This window comes from Fusarium redolens (genome assembly GCF_020744475.1).
Source record: "Fusarium redolens strain MPI-CAGE-AT-0023 chromosome Unknown BKA55scaffold_1, whole genome shotgun sequence".
Classification (NCBI taxonomy): Eukaryota; Fungi; Ascomycota; class Sordariomycetes; order Hypocreales; family Nectriaceae; genus Fusarium; species Fusarium redolens.
Window position 1 is genome coordinate 5399988 of NW_025763664.1, and position 22914 is coordinate 5422901.

The 22914-nt window shown below is 49.8% G+C and overlaps 4 protein-coding genes across 4 annotated transcripts; 2 read left to right on the forward strand and 2 right to left on the reverse strand.

Moving 5' to 3' along the window:
* Positions 1-150: 150 nt before the first annotated feature.
* BKA55DRAFT_589074 (meiosis protein SPO22/ZIP4 like-domain-containing protein) lies at positions 151-6362 on the forward strand (the record flags this gene model as incomplete). Its single annotated transcript, XM_046194878.1, has 13 exons — positions 151-307; positions 582-604; positions 981-1323; positions 1464-2248; positions 2349-2545; positions 2766-2822; positions 3283-3820; positions 3866-4600; positions 4691-5213; positions 5260-5375; positions 5460-5826; positions 5878-6053; positions 6144-6362. The coding sequence occupies 13 exons, from the start codon at positions 151-153 to the stop codon at positions 6360-6362; spliced, it is 4236 nt and encodes a 1411-aa protein (XP_046057456.1).
* Positions 6363-6847: 485 nt separating this feature from the next.
* Positions 6848-9385, reverse strand: BKA55DRAFT_589075 (fungal-specific transcription factor domain-containing protein; the record flags this gene model as incomplete). Its single annotated transcript, XM_046194879.1, has 1 exon — positions 6848-9385. One exon carries the CDS (start codon positions 9383-9385, stop codon positions 6848-6850), a length of 2538 nt encoding a protein of 845 aa, XP_046057457.1.
* Positions 9386-16808: 7423 nt separating this feature from the next.
* BKA55DRAFT_552436 (uncharacterized protein) lies at positions 16809-18265 on the forward strand. The gene has a single exon (XM_046191431.1). The coding sequence runs from the start codon at positions 17106-17108 to the stop codon at positions 18165-18167; it is 1062 nt and encodes a 353-aa protein (XP_046057458.1). The 5' UTR covers positions 16809-17105; the 3' UTR covers positions 18168-18265.
* Positions 18266-22236, reverse strand: BKA55DRAFT_552442 (ubiquitin elongating factor core-domain-containing protein). Its single transcript, XM_046191432.1, has 6 exons — positions 21993-22236; positions 21223-21935; positions 20011-21174; positions 19871-19963; positions 19453-19818; positions 18266-19402 (listed from the first exon to the last, which is right to left on the reverse strand). Exons 1-6 carry the CDS (start codon positions 22056-22058, stop codon positions 18511-18513), a joined length of 3294 nt encoding a protein of 1097 aa, XP_046057459.1. The 5' UTR covers positions 22059-22236; the 3' UTR covers positions 18266-18510.
* Positions 22237-22914: the final 678 nt, after the last annotated feature.

The window sequence follows — 22914 nt, forward strand, 5'->3', positions numbered from 1 at the left end:
GCAACAACTAGCCGCCGACAACGTGTGAATGGATCGTGTCGCTTCGGCTGAGCTGTAGACCATACAAGATTGCTGCAGCGAGCCGCAAATGATCTGCGAACCTGACGCCGCCTTGCGTAACCTCGAGATCCAATGGGAGCATAAGACAAAATGACCGACCGGAATGCCGCTACCATGGGCAAGAGCGCTAAGCAGGAGCCTGCCAAAGGCGACGATGGCAAGGCAGTGAGCCGCGACAAGAACTCAAATGCCACTGCTTCTGGCAATCATAAGGCCCCTACCAAAAAGAGACGTAAAGTCAACCATGGTACGTCTTCCTAAGTAATGACACTATTTTTTCTTGCACAGGTTCTAGATGTTTTGTTGCGCATGTACCCATGGGGGTTCGCGTTGGGGTTGGGAGTGAAGGTCATGATACTGGTTGTTGCGATCAAAAGAATCTTATATCAGGACCAATTAACTAGCCAAGCCATCGACTCGTCAATTCCAATTCCAGGGGCAATGTTTAACATGGCGCATGCATCTATCTATCTTAACCAAGAAGAACATTGGGCTGACATCGCTGGGGCGCTTCATTACAGCTTGTGTATATTGTCGACGATCTGTAAGTCAACCCCAAGTCCAACGACGCGCGTTCGCATTGGTTCTGTCTGGACCTTGAGCAGCTTTAGGCGTTCTAAGCAGCCAGTTCATTTGTTGAACTGGACTACTGTGCGACGGCATGGCGCCTATGAGACAAATCTCGTCTAGTTTACCCTTCAGTTTGCATATGTGAGCGTTGAGAGAACTGTAGCTGACAATCTGCTTTCTACGTGCGTCCAGCATATGACTTGCGATCTTGTAAGTACGATCCTAGGCGACCCCTGCTTCCTGTCTTGATAACATGCTGGGACACCTGAGCTGTAGCTGTTGTGTTCTGGTATTCAGGGGAGGGGCTTGCTTTTTACACCTCAAAGCCAAGTCACTGACGCCATGAATAGGAGAGACCATGTACCAGATGCATTAAACGCAATATTGGACATCTCTGCCACGATGAACCTCGCGATGCCGACTCCAAGAAGGCAAAGAGTGTTCAGAGCACTCAGAGCATACAGGCCCCCTCTGTAGTTGATGAATCGGACGCACAGTCTGATATGGCTCGTAGCTCAATCTCTAGTACCATGGGTCCACCTCCTCCAACGTTTGACACGACAAGGCAGCGAGGTTCCAAATCGTTTGGGGGGGTGCTGGGTCAAGGTAGCCCACTGTCCATTGTGCAACCCGGCCAGGTCTCGGGCCTGCAGGGCACTGCGTTGAACAACGGCAATAGTAACGCGAATCAATGTACGTTTTGTGCCCCTTTGTCCTGCCCTGAGAGGGGCATGTCCCTTGTTTCAATTTTTAATCACGAGCGGAGACGGGTGGGCTGAGGTTGGGGCCGCCCAGGAATCGTTCCTGATCTGAGATCGCTGACACGCCACTAGTTGCGGGTTTCCAAGATGCGTGGATGACAGCTCAGAACCATTTTCATGATATGCACAGCTATCACCCCAACTACATGATTGCCTCAGAAGTCACTCACGAGTTCAATCTTCTCAACGATTTCCTCCATACGAGTCTACTCGATGACGGCAGTGTGCCGACAGAGGAACAACAGAGCCCGGCATTCAAGCGGTCGAGCCAGAGCCAGTCGGAGATGCTACCCAGGTTTGGAAATAACACCAACTCCTCTATGGGAGCCGGTGGTTCAAACACCATGTCAAACATGACAGAGGGATCAATGCTGCCACCCCCTCCGAACGTTGAGGGTAAGAACATTCCACGACCGGGAAGCGTTGTGCCCGCCGACAAGGCTCGCGAATACTATCTACAAGCTGCCGACCCATCAGGCAACGACACGCCAGAGGAGCGAATGGCGCGTGTGCTCAAGGCCAAGTACGATGCTGGACTTCTAAAGCCGTTCAATTATATCAACGGTTATTCTCGCTTGGGTGCATATCTCAATTCACACATCACAACAGCGTCAAGAGATAAGATTCTGAGGACCATCGCTCGCTTCCGGCCCGCTTTTCGAGAAAAGGCACATGCTTTGACGGATATAGAACTTGTGTACGTTGAGATGTGGTTTGAGAAACAGCTCATGGACTATGACCGGGTGTTTGCAAGTATGGCAGTCCCCGCATGCTGCTGGCGGAGAACCGGTGAAATCTTCAGGGGCAACAAGGAGATGGCAGAGCTGATTGGCGTGTCAGTAGCTCAACTCAGAGATGTAAGTCTTGCTTGGCCTACACCTCCTCGTGACAGTAGTTTGGTGCCAACCAAAGCACAGGGGGTTTGGCAAATGGATTGCTAACGTTCGCTTACTCTAGGGCAAAATCGCGTTGCACGAAATCCTCACAGAAGAATCAATGGTGCGATACTGGGAAGAATTTGGCACAATTGCTTTCGATCCAGCGCATGAGACCCTCTTGACGGCCTGCTCCCTGAAGAATCCAACCCCTGGGTCAACGCATCCAGTTGTGAAATGTTGTTTCTCGTTCATGATCAGAAGAGATGAGCACAAACTGTACGTATTAGTCACTTGGACTCCATCGTCCTCCCTATACTGACCAATTCGAATAGGCCAGCTCTAATTGTTGGTAATTTCTTGCCGCATGACCCACCAGCACAATAACCATGGGTGTATTGATATATGTATATGCCGTAAGTTCTTGATGCTTCGTGAGAAGAAGCACAGCATGAGTTGTCGCACTTGCAGACGAGTGCTGTAAGGCCTCAAACATTAGTAAGAAAAAGAAAATAGTCGGAACTGGGAACGGCGCTTGGATACATGGTTTGGGAGCGTATGTATTCATTCGCATTACGTTAGACAGAAGATAACAGTTTGAATATTATCTTGATTTTGATATAAGTCTTTGGTGATGGTTTTCTCGTCCCTGGGCACTTGGCCTTTGAAGTCTGTTTTTCGGCTTTGGGCAGCTGGTTGGGTTGGGCTGTTGGAAGGAGCACTGTCATTGCTCCTACCCTCATGCATTCCGCAACGGACTCACATGACTCGGTTGCAAATGCAGTAGGATCTTTTGGATCGAGGTACTCTTTAATTTCTTCTTTCCGTTCATATACCTGATGACCACGGTATTCTCCAAATACACCGCTTCTTATACAAGGCGGCTGCATTCCCCTTTTGCACACCTGTCATGGCGTCGGCTGAAGTATCAACTACTAACCACACCAAGAAGCTCAAGGAAATCATAGGCAAGGATTTAACAGCGAATGGATGTGGCAGACCTTACTGACTCGCAGCATCGGGACAGAATTCGCTACAGATCTCCTTTCCAAGTTGCCCACCTCATGTAACTCGAGCTCAACCGATGTTCTCCTTTCCGACCTGAATCATTACATAACCACAGCCAATGCTCTGGTTGATAACCGCGTTGCTCCTCCGGTAGAAGTCTCCAGAGATCTGAAGGATATCGGGAGGAAGCTATGGAACGAATGTATCAAAGAAAGGAGAAGGAGGGACGACCTCCTGCAGTCCACTGCTAGAACTCAACTGCAGGTCCGTACTCGAGTCCTAGCCTTCTTTGCCCATGTCCTCGCGCGGGAGCATCGACGTGGTAAAAGAAGAGATAATTTGGAAGAATTGATATACATGATGGGCTTGTCACTCACGTTAGCGCGAGTTTGTGTCGAATCATCGGACCTGGACGGAGCGCTTCTAAGTATGGCCAAAGCTGCGGATTACATCGACCGACTAAAAAAGATCGACAACTTGACCACTGAAGATAGGGCGCAGGTGCAAAAGATCGAAGCTGAATATTTGACTATGCGATGTGCTTTGGTGAGTCTTGAAGCAACATTTCTGACGACTTGCTGACCAGCCAAGTCGTGGAAACAGGGCCGTCTCGACGTTGCGGAGCACATGTACGCCAAAGCAGATGACCTCTTACACAATCTCGATCCATCCTCTGCTGAACATTTAGCTGACACGTTCCACGGCATTGGGGGAGACCTCTTGTCGAGGGGCGATCATGAAATGGCTTTGAAGTGGCTCCGGCGAGCACTTGACCTCATAAATGGCCAAGCGCTAGAAAGACTTTCGACAGAAGGGCTGGAGCTTCGTATATCCATCCACCACGAACTTATACAGTCATTGCTCGCCACAGGATCGCAAGATGGACTACAAGAAGCTGAGAATCTAGTTTCGCATGTTGAATTAGAGATCGGGGACAAGCCAGTGGTTCTACATTGGAGACTCGAAATTATTCAACGATATCCAAGCGAAGTCTTCAACGCCGACGCGAGCGCGAGCATACTGCGCCGTATGATACGGTCGCTCGATCTGTCGGACGCTGGGCTCAGCTTTCTTCTGCATGGTATCAGCGAACTGCGAATGAGGGGTCCACGATTGGCGATAGGGCTCATGAATGAGTTGTTACTCAGGAAACTTATGCCGTGCAGTAACATGGATTGGATAGGTAAAGCCATTGTCCGGCGAGTTTGGATGGGCACGATGGAAGCAGATGCGTCTGTGAGCGTAACAGATTTAATCCAAACCCTGGATCAACTCGCTCAAGAAGCTGGTCAGTGTGATGTCGAGGCTTCAACTGCTGCACTTTCTGTGAGTTCAACAACTACATCACACCTGCAGGCATATAACTTACAACAGAAGCTCATTTGGAAGAAACTCGACACTAGTTATTCCAAAAAGCAGTACAAAGAATCCCAACTTTGGTGCCAAGCTGCGCTCCACTCTATCTTTGCGAATAGTGGCGAGGCATGTCAAGGCAAGTTCAGCAGGAGACTGGTGTTGTGCGCTATTGCTTGTAGTGATTCAGAAGCTGCAGTTTCTGCATTTCACTCAATGCCCAGAAGCATCCAGGATGAGCCGCTTACCAGATATCTCATGTTCAGGGTTTCTCTTCTGCACTGGGATCATGACTTGGGTCGTCAATGTATCGAATTCTTGGGCAAATTTACCGAGAGATCTCAATGTCGAGATATACTATATGCGTGTATAAGAGATGCACAGCATGTCGGCGATAAGCTATTGACCTTGGAAGCTTTGAAGGCGGTTGCCGAAACCTTTGATGTTGAAGGCTCGTTGACTATTAATCTGCCATCGATTTTAAGGTGTACGATCAGGCTTATACACTCGCTTGAGTCGCAAGAGGGTAGTGAAGAAGGCCGAAGTTCTGAACTTGCAGAAGAAACTTGCCGAATTTTTGAAAGGGGTAGGTTCTCTCTCACAAGGCTGATTGCGTTCTAACACACACACAGCGGGTGAACACGCCAAATTAGAACCAAAGGATGAGCAAGGTTGCAAAGTCTTCACAGTATCGGAGCTGCACTGGTTTCGAAAGAACGCATACAACATCGGCGTGACAAAGTGCCATGTCTAGGGGCTGTGGCATCTAATCCGCATCTTCCGTGCGTGTCTCGCATTTGTGGACTGTTACCCATCCGATCTTCCTTCGGAGGATGATACTGATCTACGACTGATGTCCGCCCGTTGTCACTTCGTCGTCGCCGCGGCACTTATCTCCCAGGCTCGTACTGAGGACAAGGTAGATGAACAACTGCAGCAGTACCTTGAGACAAGACGGCACATTTCAGAATTTGACGCCCTTTTTGACGCTCATTTCCGAAACGATCCCAAGTCTCAAATTTATCCCGACCTCCTAGCCAAGCTGTCAACGCTTTTTGTCTTTGACTTTGAGAGCGCCGTCTGCTTAAAGAATTGGGACGATCTTAGTCAGATTATTAGAAAGGCCCGGGTTTGCAAAGATGAGATGATGTATAAGGCGATGGGAGATTGCCTGCTAAGGAGCGAAGCTTCAGGAAATGGTACGTATTGACTGACCTCTAGCAGTGCGCATGGAAAACTAATACCAGCAGTCGTATATGGAACCATGCGGCTTATTGTCAATGAGATATTCTCACTGGAAGAATTTGACAATCAGCGACTCGCAAAGTACATGCGTTGCATGTTCCAAGCTATCCTACCCCTGGATGACAACCTTGCTTTCCAGGTTGTGGAACAAGCAGTCCAGATAGCACGCGAAGGAAGCCAAGTAAGTGGTTCCCATCACTATACATTCTTGATTGGGTTCGTTGTTTTTTTTTTTTTTTTTTTTTTGGGGGAGAGCTAACATTTATCACAGATGCAGAAGCCTTTCCCTGCAGAGGACTTGGACTGGATCATTGCAACAACATTTAACCATGCGATTGATATCTTGGCGAGAGGTGATGAGGATCTATGTCAGCAATGGGCTATGAAGGCCCTTGACCTGACCGAGTATATGGATGATGGGGGCGATATGCGAGATATGCTACGTGAAAGAGTTGTCAAGTTGGGCTTGAGCAAAGGGGCGACTACCTAAGCCCCGACATATTCACATTCACAAATGTTCACGCATTTTGCTCTTCGAATTGACACCGGAATATAAATGAAACGGTTTTGATGGGATATTCAAGCTGAAACTTGTCTCGCACATCTTGTGCTACCACACAAACGGTAAATTCGTGTATCCATTATAACCGTTGCAGAAAGTGTACAGCTCTATGGATTATGTCCCAACAACGCCGGGTGCGCCTCTGTGCTATGCAAAATCCTATACTCATCTCATGCAGCGCGTGGTATCTTCGTACAGATTCTTCCCGGGCAGTACTGTACTGCCCGGGAGCAGCTATACGCAATAAAATATCAGGACGCCATGTCAAAACAGAATGCACCAAAACCAGGCTATTTATATGCGCCTTGTTCCTTCAACTTTTGCAGGTGAGCCAGCTTCCAGCACTAGACAAGGAAGACAAGCCTCATAAATAAACATTAAAAAATCGCTTTCATAATTCCCCGCCAAACTCTTTATATAATGTTGGCGATACTCAATCGCTCTTTGCTGGTAGTTGGGGCGGCTGCGCTTCCACTCGGTGTCCTGCTGCCCCCTGCGACAGGACTCACCGCTGTACTTCCCTCGCCCAACTTGGGTATCTCGGAGCCAAAACGCGATACATCACCTAACCTTGGGAGTTCCACCGCTGGGCCAGGCGTCTCGCTCTTGATGGGCGGAGGTAGCGTCCAAGTTGCACTCGAGGGGGTTGGAGTCGTAGCTGGCATACCATCCAGTCCTCGGACAGCAGTCTCAAGCCTTGCCCATCCGCCCCAATCTTTGTTGTCGACTTCATCCAATCCTGTACGAGCCTCAGGACTGAATAGCTCGTTTCTGCTGGCCGAGGCGGGATGCTGAAACGGCGAGGGGGACTGGTGTAAATGGACTTCTCGCTCTAGGCCTGCCCAAAGCCACGAAGCATCAGTTGATGCCTGAAGATCGGCGGAAACGTATACAATCAAATCTTCGTCGCGTGACAACATCTGTAGAAGAGCTGCTTGGTCGATAGATGGCCTTGAAGAACCAAAGTGCGGCGGGGCAGTCCTTGTTAGGTAGTTTGTACACTCAACTCTCTTGGCTGTCAAAGCGGATACAAAGAACGACAAGTAACGGCCGCATGCGATTGTGATATCCCTTTGTCGATCGATGGAAGCCAGTGCTCTCACAGCCGTCACTGCAGGGTCTATGTAGCCTGTAAGAAGAAGGAAGAGCGCACAGCGAAATATGTGCGTGGTCAACAAGGTAGTTGCACTGTCGGCCATGAGGCTTCCGTTTAATCGATGGAGGAGAGATACGGTTTCGAGAGCAATGTGAGTGCAGCTTTCAAGAGAAGCCATCCGAGCCTCGAGGGGGTATCCAGGGTCGAGATGATGCCGATGTAGGAGAAGACGAGCGTGAAATAGGTATGCCAACGGAGCTAGAAAGCCGGGTGCAAGGGGCACACTGCTCGCAGGGTCGCATGCTGGAGGAAAGGTGTTCAGGCATTTCTTCAGATGGGTGTCAAGGGTTGAAAGATGAACCGATGGCATCGACTGTGGTGTCAGTGCTGTAAGAAGCGATGAATACGATCGTACGACATGGATAACGGCGAGCAGAGAGTGAGTCAAAGGTTCCGCTCCCGTAGGTACCAACATGCCCCCTTCGTGGATAAACTGATCGTCAACCCCGGCTGGCAATGACACATCGCAGTCGTCGTCGTTGATCATCACGGGTCGGCTCAGTTCAGTCGCCAAGGTCCTGTCCATTATGTATATCATCCACCAGGTCCTGCGTCGCATCTCTCCTTCAATCACTGGCCATGGCCCTGATTCCACGTGCATGCCGAGATCTTGGGAAACACGGACAGCCCTACCCAGCCACCCCCAAGCCGCTGACTTCAGGTTCATCTCGTTCAGGCAGAGAGTTACTAATGTTAGTGCCCGGGCATGTTCCAGAGTAAAGTCATTAGCCCATGGGTCAATCATCTTGTTGGCCATCTCAAGATATTCGGCAGGTTCGTAAAAGGAGTTTGGCTGAGAGCTTGATGTTGGACTGAAGAGACTGCCAGTTGCCAGGACCGCGAAGAACATTGAAAGCCAAGTGGGGGACATTCTGTTGGACGCATTGCTGTTGTACAGGTCGTTGATAGTAGTTCGAAACGATGGCATGTGTATGATCGGAAACATGGAGTGGGACGAGTTGCAGTAGGCGTGCAGCAGTTGGTCTACCACGTGCCTAGCCGGTAGCTCTGGTCTCGAGGGATCGAAGAATATAGGGGCTCGTTCACGATACTGGGCCGGGAGTTTCCAGATACCTCTCGAGAAGTCGCGTACATTGGCCCTCGCTCTCGCTAGCTCTGGAACTGGTGCCGGTCTCTTTCGTCGCTTCGGTTCGGATCCAATGGCTGGTAAGCTGGAGCTGTTCTCATCACCCCCTTCAGCATCAAGGTCCATGGGCCCTTCTCGATCCTGAAGCATGCGACGCAATCCACTGTTCTCCCTCTTCACCCGTTCCATTTGCTTCTCCAAGTCCTGCACCTGTTTGATAGATGACATACGCCGGTTCGTCTCCTTTGTGAATTGACATTTGACATTTCGACTCGAGCACTCCGAGCAACTTGTCGTCTCGGTTGCGTCACATTTCACCTTTCTTTCTCGACAAGCATCGCAACTGGGGTCCTTCCTTCGCTGTCGATATGCTCTCTTCTGTCCCTGAACGCCTGGTCCTGTTAAATGGGTGGCTGATGGTCCCGGAGTACTGGCCACTGATTCATTCGAAGCGAGTGAATCGTGACCAAGAGAAGACGATGTGGTCATTGGGCCGTACGATTGAAAGCCCTGACTGACTGGAGGTAAAGGGGGGATGCCAATGGGTTGGGGCGTTGCCGGAACATTCAAGCGTGGGTTGGTACTCATGGCCCCTGGCGCAAACTGAGACAAAGATTTGGGGGAAGTTGCAGATGAGACTGAAGACGAGTCGTAGGATCTGTTTGAGAGATTGGGCGAGCGGGCATAAACGTTCTGTGGTGTTGACATAGCTGGATGCCCTCTCGGTGCCCAGCCTCTACTAGGGTTTGTCGAGGAAGCCTCAAAAGGTCCCCCAACGGGATGAACGTTAGGGGGGCGTCGGTCAACGAGCATAAAGGTAACTCTGTTGAACAAAAGCTGCAGGTCGTCAAGTACAAAGTGGGCAAACTCCCGTTTCTCGCTTTGCCCGGAAAGAAGAAGCTAGGATATGCCGTTTGTTTGTCAATTAACCCTGCAACGGAGCCTCCAATCTTTGCCGCCAGTGTCCTAGTCCACAATCAACAGTGTGAATTCGTCTCTGCGAAAGGGATATCTTCAGTGTTGCGAAGCGGTGTAACCCGAGACCTTTTTGCTCCGAAGTAGTTATTCGGCTCATCACCTTGTTTAACACTAGGAATAGATTGCGGGTTTCCCAAACTACAATGCCTGGACCAGGAACGGCTAAGCAAAGCTCTAGGCCGTTACCGTTGTACCTGATAGCACCTCCTTCTAGACTTAGAATGTCTGTTTGGGGTCCAAAGTTCCAGTGGTAGGCGAGTATCTGAGGCTCGGAGTACTGGCCAAGTTAGAACGAGTGACTTCAAGAGCGTTGGCTGTGTGTTGAAGTCGCAGCCTTAGAAACCCGGGACAATCTGTTGTTCTGGAAGGGCCTGCGAGGAAGAAAAGAAAAGGCGAGGCCACGAGGCCGGAGCTGACGTCGTTAGGTTTGGCTCACGGCGACTAGGCTGAGAGAAAGAGGAAATGTACCGCATGGAAGAAGAGGCGCCTGCAGGCAGGTATATCGCTGCTCGTCACTAGCTACCTGGGCGGGCACAACAGCAGCAGCAGCACCGTGTTAGTGGCGCTGGTCCGTGATCCGGGGCTCTCCGCGCGTTAACGCAGATTCGGAAATATTATCTGGGCCAGGCGATGGTAAATTGGGGGGAGGGGTGGCCAGACCCTTGACGAGTTGGCTGAGCAGGGCTGTTGAGAGATCAGCCATGGCCGCTAATGTGTTTCGAGCGGAGACGGGCATCCTGGAATATGTTGCTAGTCATAATCCCAGACCCTAGTAATATATCCATCGATCCAACAAGACAAGTGCTTGTTCCAAGCCAATGCCACCCTCGGATGTCAGAACTCGGGACCGTAGTGAGATCTTGGACCTGATAATCAACAAGGCCCTGTGCGTCAATTGCTCCCAGCTATGCACGGCACGCGGACGACTATAGAGTATATGCCCTCCAAGATTGGTTGGTTCAGTAAGCGCACTATAAGCTCAGTGACCAACGACTGAGTGAGCCATTTCCCGGCGCTGTGCTGACCGATATGCCCGTCTGAACCACGCTTTTCTCGTGCTGAGAAAAGCTTGGTACTTCCGGAGATGCTATGCACAAACAAGCCGGTCAATATTCGGTCATCTTTGCCTTGTGTTATCCGCGATGCCATGTGCTACCCCCGCGCCTAGATCGGCGTGCCTTGTTGTAGTAAGGTCGGTCAGGTATTCGTAGATGAGGCCCAGAAAATTCGCCGAATCTCAACCTCCGGTCTCAGAAACGTTGGCTTGATTTTAATGTATGAAATGCCACTATAATAACCAGATCTATTCCCAGACTCCCCGGACATAATACCTTGCAATAATATGCAACAGAACTGCAGTCAAAGTTCGTATATATCGATCGAACCGAATTACTAACGTGATAGTGACATGTTTGCAAGCGATTGCACACATCAGGGTGTAGTCTCAGAACTGAAACACATCGTCTGTGCGGTCTAGCATGGTTCAGCGGTATCTGGCTACTATCTGACTGCTTGACTAGTGGAGCTCAACCAGTGCTGGACTGTGCAAGGCTCACTAACTCCTGATTCATGGTTGTCATGCCAGATATGTGGCGTCAGCAGCCGATAGGCAGTTTGAGGCCAGGGATAGAATGGTGATGTAGACGGGAACTAGAATAGTCGCTCTCGCGTTTGTGTGCAGTCCGAGCATGTCGATTACAATGGCCCTTGGCCCATTCGAGGCTTTGCGCCGAGCTGGTGGACTGGAATCGTTTGCTGGCCGACTTAGAAGGCTGCAAGCTGCCGTTGGGCACACGGCCTGCCGGAGGGCATGGGTTCGGTCATGATGGTTTCCGAAGGTGCCACCTTGTCCAGGTGTTCGCCAATGGGACGGTTATATCCGCCGCCGTGGGTGGGATGCGGATGACGAATCCCCAGTCAGGGTCGCAGTGGGGATTCGGGCTAGAGCCGAGTGAACCGCCGGGAAGGGAAGGGTTGGACGGGTGGCTCGCCCGGGCCCTATATGGAAGGGCAGGATCTCGATATCTGGTCAGCACGAGGAATGAAAGTTAAAATAAACTGTACCATACAAGCAAGCATATCATTCAGCTAGGACACTAAGGCACTCGGTAGGGAATGCATATTATAGCGTCCAAGGCCTTGAAGAGTTCAAAGATTTCATACTCCACAGGACTGTACAATCATCAATACATACAGTGCTGCGCGGACCATGACCCGCCTTGTATGTAACAGAAGGCAGGGGCATACTGTAAGAAAGCACAGGTCGGCGAGCAACCGGCGTTGGAGATTTGAGTGGCTTGCTCTCTTTAGACATCCTATCAAGTCCACGCCCAAGACCAAGTGAAGTGGGAGAGATGCGGGCCCGCGTCGTATGCTGGTACATCCATACGTATTCTAAAATTCCAGAAGGGCAGAGGCAGTGCTTCGATGCCAGGATAGAGTTGAGACGAGATGAGTTAGTTGTCCAGCCAAGTCTGATCCGTATGCAAGTCAATCCCTACAATTCAGAGAACCGGCGACATGGACATGGACCACAGACAACTGGTTCATATTTAGTGGCGGCAGGGGCGCTTCGCTTTGAGGAGCTGTCACGCGCCTCAAACTAAAAGCAATCCTTTGCGGCGTCTGCCAACGGTCGATTGAAGTGGAAACAGATGGTCCGCCAGCGGAGGCAGCGGGGCCGAACCGGTATACTCTGCTCGGTGCATTGCATGTATCGAGTATCCGTACGTAGTTTGGCATAACAGCAAACGCTGCACTACGAATACTTGGCAGAGCATCGGATCGCGAATTGGGGTGATGAAGGCAAGGTCCTCATTCGCTGCTAACATTTGGCGTGTGCCCTTGTCAAGATCGAGGGGGTGGGGGCCGTGTGGGCTGAGATTCGAGTTGTGGTTTCGGATGCTGACTACCGTAGAAAGGGTGCCATATACATACATACATAGACTATCGTCTTGCAGCAGGGACCACGATCTCGGAGGCGGTTTTGGTGTGAGCTATCGCACCGTATTATTGATACAGTAGTCGGCACTCGCATGCGCGCGAGAGAGCGAGCCATAGATGCAGGCTGAAGCTGAAGCGGAAGCGGAAGCGGAAGTATCTTTTTTGAATTCACAAATAGGAGTTGAAAGGAACATGAAAATAACGTTGTTGGCGGGGGGAATGCATGCCGCGATACAACTTAGGCGAGCCTCAGGTTTACGCTGTAGACAGGGAAGGTAAAGTTAAGGTTGCCTTGCTACAGGGGTCTCACCGTGCGGCACCTGCCGTGTTTCTCTGTTCATACAGTACCCGATGCGAAGTAGCGACTTTCCTTGGGCTTGGGCTTGGGCTTGGTTAATTCAGGAAGGGAAAGAAGATACTCAACCCAGTGTCTCTGAGATGGTTCCTTCTTCGATCGGTCGGGAATTTAGTACCTGCCTATAGTAGATAAAGTTGAAGATTAACTCCTGCCGTTTGAGTATCTGTACATCTCCCTGTGAGCAAACCTACTAACCCATGGAATGGGCAGGAAGGACCATATTACGAACATTTACCTGTATTACTTACCCTATTCCCCTGCTCAAATTTCAACATCAACTAAAAAACTTCCCCTGCTTCATCTGTTGATTCATCAATCCCACTACTAGGTCTACTTCACCGTTTCCTATCTCCCCTCATATTCTCCGTCGGAGTTCAATCCCATTTCTTCAAACGACTCGCCTATTCCATCAGTCTGAGCTTCTTCACCCGGCCAAGAACCTTGCATTTTCAACAGCCACCTGAGAAGAGACGGATTTGGCGATCAAACATACCCGTTGGCACGGATTTAAAGGTCAAGCCTTTGTTTCATCGGCCCGTCCTTCGTTTATGGGCCTTGTCGCCCGGGAATGAGTCGCGCTCTTGAGTATCAAAGTCAGTCCCTGACACGGATAGGACATTATCCAACTCGGTTCGAGTATCACACAGACTCTGCATGGTTTTCAACAAGCGAAAGACCCCGAGTGCCTGAGAGTTGATCAAATTTGACAGCCAGTAGTTGAAGATTGGCCCATCGGGATTTCCTCCTGGATGACTGAATGAGCCTTCACGAACCGCGCGGCGCCGCGCAACGAAACTCAGCTAGGAATTGACTCCAGGGGCTCGAGAGCAATCGGCAAAATTCTTGAGCGATGGAATGTGGCAGCTCGAATCACCACCACCGGCTGCATACATCCGCACTTGTTATTCATTCTTCTTCCTGCCAGCCGTTATAGTCTTTGCCGTTTCGACTGACTCAAAAACATCGAAAGGCAGCTGATGTGGGCATGATTGATCAACATATTGCAATTAGATGTATTCTTGAAATACCTTCTGTCACTTTTCGGCGGTTCATCCTTCCTATTCAAGACGATGAGCTTAAGCCACAAAAACGTTTACATGTCAGGTTAATCACAATGACCAATGATAGAAGACGGATCTGTTGCACCTCACTCTTCAATTGGTTTCGTTGGGGCTGATCAAGACCCACATCTCACTATATCCCGCCATGGGTTTGGAGGGGCTTCATATTCTCCAGTAACCTGGTTTTCGGACTAGGCATACGGTAATCGCCTGGTTGGATACGCGAATTTGGCCTTCAGAACCACGTCAATCCACGTGTTTTTACCGTACGGATCGCGGAGAAAGATTATGACAGTTGGATAAGCATCAAGGCCAAGCTTTTTTCTCCCTCAGCTCGATTACTTCTCACTGGTAAGTATGCAGGCAGCTGTGTGGCACAACAACAGTCGCAATTTCAAGCACCGCTAAATTATAGGGCCGCCACAAGCTGAGACTAGCACAAGGCTTTGAGCATTTGACATGAATCATTGAGGAAGATGGTATTCCGCATTCTTCACCTTATTCTGAACAATTCTCCGTACGGAGTACAATATGCCCTCTAGCCACTCGACTAGCTATCTGATCCATTTGCCTGGTCAAAGTGCCGGCAAAGCTTGGTCCAATTAGCATGTGGCTCCTCCGCCCGATGTTTGGTTGCTAATCGGTTCTTGAGACATTCTAGCCGTCCTTGACTGGGATGCTCTGCCCCTTCTCTCCACTCACTCGGCGAACAGACCAAGCAGGCTTATCCTCAATTCAACATCCTCGTCCCCCATGACTCCTGGAGCTTACGTACCCTGTTCCACATGGCCTAGCTTCCAGGACCAGCTCCATCGTGATAGATTAGAACTCCATCGGTTAACCGACTTATGCCAAGGACGAATGAACGTCCCGGACAAGCAGATCTATAGCGTTGTCCACGGCCCGAAACGTCTGTATTTGTCTGCTGGACCGAGTTGAAGTTTGGCTTGGAAACTTGCGACTGGACCCTCAACTTTGTTGGTCTGTGTTCTCAATCATCAAAGCGTATGCCAGGCGCGATAATAATGCACACTAGTATAACTAGTTAACGGGACACCTGTGCTCCGATGCCCATCTGCCAGTTATATAAGCTACCGAACGGAATGGCGCCACCGACATTGCGACTAGTCCTCAAGCAGGTGTATAGGTATGGTATCAGACAGCTCTGGTCGATTTCTCGTCATGTCGCTTTCAACGAGCGAGAGTTATCAATCCTATCTCTTACTAATATTAAATACACGACTCCCTGACAGATAATGTATTCAAGAGGCGTTCGAGATTGTGTGTATTCTATTGGAGGGAAATCACACGGAGACTTATATCCTCTTCAGATCAGAAACACGACTGGGTCGTCCATTCTCGACAGCAAAGGCCGAGTTGGATGATATTCCGGACTTGTCTGTCGGAAGAAACTCATCAATGGCACGTATTTGGGTCCCTACATCTCATCATGGCGGCACAGATCCAACCAACCCCCGCAATGTCTGAAACTGAGCCATGTAGTAGTGTCCATGAGAAGACAGGGAACCGGCCTTTTCCACCTCTGTTAGGAATCGATATTTCCGAGAATCCGAAAATCTAACATGGTGAAAGCGTGCTCTATAATGGCATTGCCTGTTGGGAAGAGAGAGAAGCTACTGTAGATAGCGCATGTCACCCTACAGATGTCGTGAATCCTCATGCACATCCGATTGTGATCATGGGAACTATTCCGATTCGCACCGTTACACTCTTTGGCGGATAAGATGCTACATGTCCTTACGAGGGTAGCAACCTAGCTGAAAGCTGAGGCGAGTCAAGATCAGAGGACCATTCTCCCTTCTCGGCGTGCACGCATACGGCTCCTACAGCAGGGAACGATAAGCCGGCAATTCTAGCCAGTAAGTTGCTGTCAATCGATTCCCCTGACACCCACATCCTTTGAGTCCATGTTCGGGAGGACACAAAACGTCTTGGCATTGAGACGGAAATACTACATCATCATCAGCACCGATGCTAAGCTGGCACAGAAGCTCGCGCAGAATTTGGCGATACCCAACACGGAGCCCAGAGCGAGGCAGGAAAAACTCGAAGTAATCAATATGAGAGAATTGCCTCTCAAAGTTTGCTTGGCGTTTGAGAGTGCTGAGATGTGGATTTTAGGATCCGCAAGCCATTGGTATCCCAGCCTGTCTATTCCTGAGGTTGTAATGTACTGTGCTGTATTGGACAAGGTTCCTTTGCTTTTGGCGCGGATGTCGGAACGGGAGTACATCCCTATTCCTGGGAATGGACGGTTCAGGGGTGGCACGATAAGCCGCTCTGGATAGTCAAGTGACGGTCAAGAACCTCAAGAGACTGGCATCTGAGGAGGGAATGAGAAGAAGCCTCAGAAGGTGGAGAGACTTGTGCAGTCTCAGGCCGTGGAGTTGCAGAAAAAGTGATTCACCTCCTTTGTGCATGTGCCATGGCCCAACAGACAACTAGGCACAAGACGTAGGATGCTAATTGACCACTAAGCCGGGACTAGTACCCGAGGTCAGCACTTGATGCGATGATCAGTGGACTTTGAAAGGAATTTCAATTAACAGAATGGAAAGAGATTCCGGCACTCATTTCAGCCCACAGATCCCATGTCGACCTCTGTCACTATGACAAGTCGCTTACCAAGCTTGCCAAGCAAGATACCTGTCTCAACACATCGAGATCAACCAAGTTAGTATAACGACCATTTCATCGATGGAATACTACTTTGTGTACACATACGTATATACATACAATTAATATATCTACGCAGTATGTACTTTCGAGATCATATTGAATGAAACCTCAAAACAATGACTTTAACGGGGCCGGGAGCTCCCGCAAGTCTACGTGCTTTTATTGGACGAGATGCCTAATCAATCTGGGCCTGGGCCTATCGAGTTCCATTGTCAAAACTTGATCAATCGGTGCGAATTCGAATTCTCCACAGACCAATTGCCTCTGTCATTTTGGTGAAGTTGAAAAAAAAAAGAAGAAGGATCGCAGTGATAATCCCAAGAACTCACCGAGACGAGATAAACTTGATCTCTCTAGAGCTTCAAATCCTTGGCATCGGCAAATCAATATGTGCAAATCTCAGTTCCACAGCTTCCTCAAGGCTTTGCCAAAGGTCGAGCAGCATCTCCATATCGAGGGGACTCTTGAGCCTGAGCTTCTCTTCTCCCTCGCTGAAAAGAACGGCATCAAACTGCCAGAAGACCCTGTCTATGAGTCGGCTGATAAGTTGCGAGAGCGCTATGGAAGATTCACATGTCTCGATGATTTCCTGCACTACTACTACCTCGGGATGAGCGTGCTTATCACGGAGAACGACTTTGAGACTCTTGCGTACCAGTATTTCCAGCGTGCTGCGAGTGAGAAGGTCCGACATGCTGAGATCTTCTTCGATCCTCAGGCGCACATCGCTCGAGGTGTCAGCTACGATACCGTCGTTGCGGGACTTGCAGCCGCCAAGCGTCGTGCTCAGAAGGAGTTGGGCATTACTGTCGAGCTGATTGTTTGTATTCTTCGCCATCTGCCTGTTCCTGAGTCTCATGCTCTCGTCGATACTCTCCTGGACCGCGGCCACTTCAACGATGGTACCCTGACAGGCTTTGGCATGGTCTCGAGCGAGAAAGCGTTCCCTCCTGAGCTCTTCACCGAAGTCTATGCCCGTGTTGCAAAGACTGGTACTCATCTCACCACTCACGCTGGCGAGGAAGCACCCCCCTCTTTCATCACTGCCTCACTTGAGCATCTCAAAGTTTCGCGCATCGACCACGGTCTCGCAGCTGCTCAAGACCCCGAACTTCTCAAGAGACTGGCTGCCAACCGCACCCTCTTGACTTTCTGCCCCTGGTCCAACGTCGCCCTCTGCAACCTGCCCGAACTCGCCGATGCCCCTGTGCGCAAGTTCCTCGATGCTGGCGTTCTCTTCAGTGTCAACAGCGACGATCCTGCTTACTTTGGCGCCTACGTCCAGGAAGTCTACTGCCGCGTCCAGGATACCTTCAGCCTCTCCGTTAAGGACTGGGCATGGGTCGTCCGCGGTGCCGTCGAGGAAAGCTGGTGCTCTGATGAGCGTAAGCAGGAGATTCTCAAAGAGCTCGAGCAAGTGTTGGAGGAGTACAAGGATTTGAAGGCGTGAGCTGTGATTCAAAAGTCAAGGCGTTGGGGATAGGGGAAGGGGATACGGCGGAAATACCCTGATGTGCATGCAGATAGGATGGTTAATTGAAAATGCAACTCGCTATCATTTCTGAGGGACAAGATATTGATCATCTAAAAATGCGTTACAGTTCCTGAACCGCAGCTTGTCATCATGCCTGGTCTGTCATCTCATGTAAACTATCCCTTCTAAGCAGTCCGTTCTCCGTGCTCACGCCATGAGCGAAGCGAAGTACACATGCATCATGCCCTATCCCCGACAGACAAACAGAACACCTCTACTCAGATAATTACCCTTTTCAAAACCATTTCTTCGCATAATCTTAGCCCTCTGTGGTATCCATGGCATCGCTCTTCAACTTGTCCTTGGCAGCTTGCACCCGCTCCTCTCGCCACTGCTCAATCCTCTCTTTTAGTTCCGTTTGTGGAATTGCATCATCGATAGTCATGGCCTGTCTTGTGAAAGGATCCTTAGGATCGCTTAGAAGGTGCTGGACAATTGTTGATCGGTCAACAATATGCTTGCTGGGTAGCAAGACAGGATCCTTCATGAGATCACCCATGATGGGGTCCTCAAACTCGGCAGGGATGTCACCCAGGTCGAGTTCCGCTTGGTCGAGGAGTGTCTTGGCGTCGACAAACTTCACCCTGAGCTTGTCCCAGCGAGCAACATCGGCGGGATCCTTCTGGTGCTTGGAAATGAGAATGCGTGAAACGCGCTCCAGCACTTCAGGCTTGTAAGATCGACCATCTGCAGCAACGGCGTCAATGAAGACTGGTGAGTTGCCGAGGTTGAGATAGATATCTACAATGTCTGAGATGATCTGGATAGGGCGGAAGTGGTACTTGTCTCTGTTAGAAACACTGAGCTCGGCAGCCGCCTTCTTTCCTGCTAACGTCTCCAGGTTGTAGTTAAGCATGCTCGCCAGACGAGATACAATTTCGGGCATAGTGAAGGCTTCACTCATAGCCTCTGTGAAAAGCTTCATCATCTCAAGCGTCTCATTGGCCAACTGCATGAAAGACGTGGCCTGGTTAGCCAGTTGTTGCATCTCCTCCTCCTTCTTCTGGCGATCCTCTTGTGGTATTGACGGATCTTCAAGTTCCTTCTCAATGGCACGAATCTTGGGAAACTTAGTTAAAGCTTCGTCCAAGACATAAGTAGCATCGTTCAACAACATGTTGACAAACTGGACAAAGAACTGCTTGTTGACTCTGTAGTGGTGTTAGCCTCATCTCAACTAATGACAGTGGGGGTTACTGACCGACTCTCCCGTGTCAATTGTCGCTTGTAGTGGTCGTTGACCCAAACACATTTGATCACTTGGAAGATCTCGTATCGAATGTTGAACTTGTCATAGAAAGCAGAATCCGCGCCTGTTGACTCGCACTCGATGTAAAATTTCATCAAGCCCTTGAGAAGGTGATCATTGGCAAACTGGCTGCCAACAAGCTGGTCACCTAGAACACCTCGCTTGAGATGCATCAATGGCCAAGTCGCCGAGAAGAGTAGTGAAACCAACGAGGACTTAAGGTAAGGGTTCTTGATGTACTCAGTTGAGCGAAGGAATGTTACGCAAAGCGCAATCATTTCATCGCCAACAGCGCTGGGGAGAATCTTAGGTAACCACCTATTAAGTCGTTAGTTGAGGTCCCTGCCGAATATCAGCGTAGTGAACAAACCTAAATATGAACTTAAAATTGTCCACGATGTTCTGTAGCGTATACTCTGGAAGACATGAGAATACATCTGACTTCTCCGCAGGAAGGGGGAGTCTACAGTTGTCAGTATCATCATCCATATTGCGCAACAGGGCACATACTGTATCTCCTTCGACTCTTGACCAGGCTTGTACTCTGATCGAGTCACCAAGCGAAGCAACCACACGGCCACAATGCGCATGAAACGCAATGAAGTGCTCTGCATCCGTTCATCAAGCAGGACACCCTCGATGGAAAGCTTGACAGCAATGCTTTTCTCAAGAGCGTCGACGTGTCTCTGAACCGCCTTGTCATATTGTTGAAGCTGAGCAGGATTGTTCACGAACTTGATACGGTCTGCCTCCATTATTTTGACTCGCTTCTCCAGATACTTAATATCCCTGTCCAAATTCTTCAGCTGGGAGTTGCAGGCTTCACTTCCATAGTGATGCGCTGCTAGGGTCAAGAAGAAGGCCTCCGAGATGAAATTAGTTTCGCCTGGCAGCTTGTTCGCATAGAACGAATCTGCGTATGACTGGTCTGCGTTCAGCTTTGTCTCGTCGCCGATATTTATTCGTGGTTGCTTTCGGAAGTAGTTGTCATCAATCTTGTTTACTTTGCTGAAATCCATATCCATGAAGGGCTCGCAAAATCGGTCTAGAATCGTGGTCACGTTAATCATAAATCCGTTGGTAGCAACCTCTCTAGGGTCAACTTGTAGTGCCCTCCTCTTGTGATTTGAGTTCATGATGTAGGCGAACCAGTCCAGAGTTCGAGATCTGGTATCCTGGCCTGCCCGGATAAAGGCGTTTGTGATTGCAAAAAGATCGTCTTGGTGTGTTCTCAACACCATTCGCAGAGCGTCTTGTGCATTTGCGATTCTACCCTTATCAAGACCGCGCGCCCCAGGGAAATAGCTCTTGATGACTTCATTCTGGAGTGGTGAGATGCGGAAGAACGGACCCAAGAGGGTGTGCTTTTCGATCCCAGCAGCTGACTGAGCCATGTTGAAGGTTGGATGTTTGGCGAGGTTCACGATTAGAGGAGGGAATCTGGTGTACGTCAACATGGCCTGGATATACGGCTTGTAATCCTGGTCCATAGAAATAGTACCCAGCTTGCTGCTGATCTGTACCATAGCATCATTGAAAAGAGCAGGGAAAGCCTCGTCATCGTCGAATCGTTTGATAGCTTCCTGTATGAAGTTGAAGCAAAGGCCGTTCTCGTCCTGTACACCCTTCAAGAGGTATGGCATGAGTGTATCATGCTTAGGATTCGGTGATCGGCTACATGAGGCGTCAGGATTATATCTCCGACGCAGTGAAATTGCTTACCCATAGAGATCCGGCATGGTCAGGGCAAACAAACAGCCGCTCATACACAAACGCTTAGCCTCTTCATGCACCTCGAACTTGGGCCCCTCTGTTCCCTTGAACTGGAGCGACGCTTTCACAGCACGCTTCCAGCATGGCAAGAAGTAGTTCATAAGGGGCTTATCATGCGGATAGCTGCTGGCCGCCTCCATAAGAGCTTGATCTAGCGTGTTCACGGACAGCTTCAAAGGCTCCCCGGCCTCGTTTAGTTCTTCGTTCAGGTTCGGGAGGAATGTCAGCCGTTGACCACTGCTGTTGACCATGTTATGCGGGTCCACAGTGATGCGGAAGATCTGTGACAATGTTCGGTCGGCATAGGATTCGTCGGACTCGGGTTGAGTGGTGGATGGCTTGGGGGAGGGTCGATCCGCTGGAGCGACGTCGTCAATCTCAGATGCCAGTCTTTTACGATGCACAGAGGAAGTACCTGTTGAACCCGACGGCTCAGCCTTTACCCCTAGCTTGTCGAAGGGATTCGGACTGGAAGATGCCGGCGGAGCAGCGGGAGTGACGTTGATCTTGGGCCGTGAATCAGCGGATGCGGGCGGCGGCTGCGGCTTCGGCGTTGACGTGCGCGAGGGGTTCGACGATTCGGAATCGGGAGCCTTGTTCTCGTCTGACTTGGCAGACACAGGCGTTGAGGTCCCTAGCTTGGCGAGACGTCTCGCGCGGATCTGGACGTTGTAGCTTAGCATAAACCCTCCATCATGAGCTCTGTTGGCGCAACTTGCCTGTTCCATCTTCTCCTTGTCTGGGGCATCGCCTCCAGCCCATGAGGGTTGCTCGTTGGGGTCCATTATAGCGATTACGAGTCGAATTCCGGATGAGAAAGAGGGAGGAAGTGAAAAAAGACCAGAATTATGTTGAAAGAAAGAGGTTCAGATGGGATGGCGAGGCTGAGAGTGAGATGGGCGAGATCGATGAGGTGTGGACCCAAGCCTCACAAAGACGTAGTACGTTGATAATGATGAGCTGGGGACCTTAGGGTGGGGGAATTCCAGGCAGAGCTGGGCCTAGGAACTTTGAGGTTCGAGGTGGGGCGGTGAGGCTTTAGTGGCTGCTTCTTAGATTTGGCGCTGAAACTTTGGATGCCTACTGGTGTAGAAGGACCTGGAAGAAATATTCACTGAGGTATTGGTAATAGTATTATTTCAAATGATAGATGATAGCAGTGGAATAAAGAGTCTATCATTGAAGCCGTAAGATTTATGTTGGCCTGCCAAATCATCACACAAACTCCGCAGCACTCTTAAACTCCGCAATATAAAGTGGCCCACGGTTTCCGAGCACTGATGTGGTCGCTGTCTAAGCTGAGGTGGTACAGAGTTGAGGATACACAATCTGCATTTCCTGTATCATGATTAAGATCTAAGACTCGCATCTGATATTTTACAGGACTTTCTTAGAGACCAATCAAGATGCACAAATATAGGATAAATCGTAAACTTTGAGCAGTTTACCTAAAATTGTATCTTACCCTGCTTTCATAGGTTAAGTTTTATCTCTTATGATTACCTAGCCATCCTCTTCTTTCAAGTCAACGTCAACTATTTGTTCATCCCGCCATGTACCGAAATGCGAAAAGACTGAAATTCTAGACCCCTGACGTCAGGCCTTCAAGATCTTTGAGTGACGCAGCGTCATGTCTTAAAA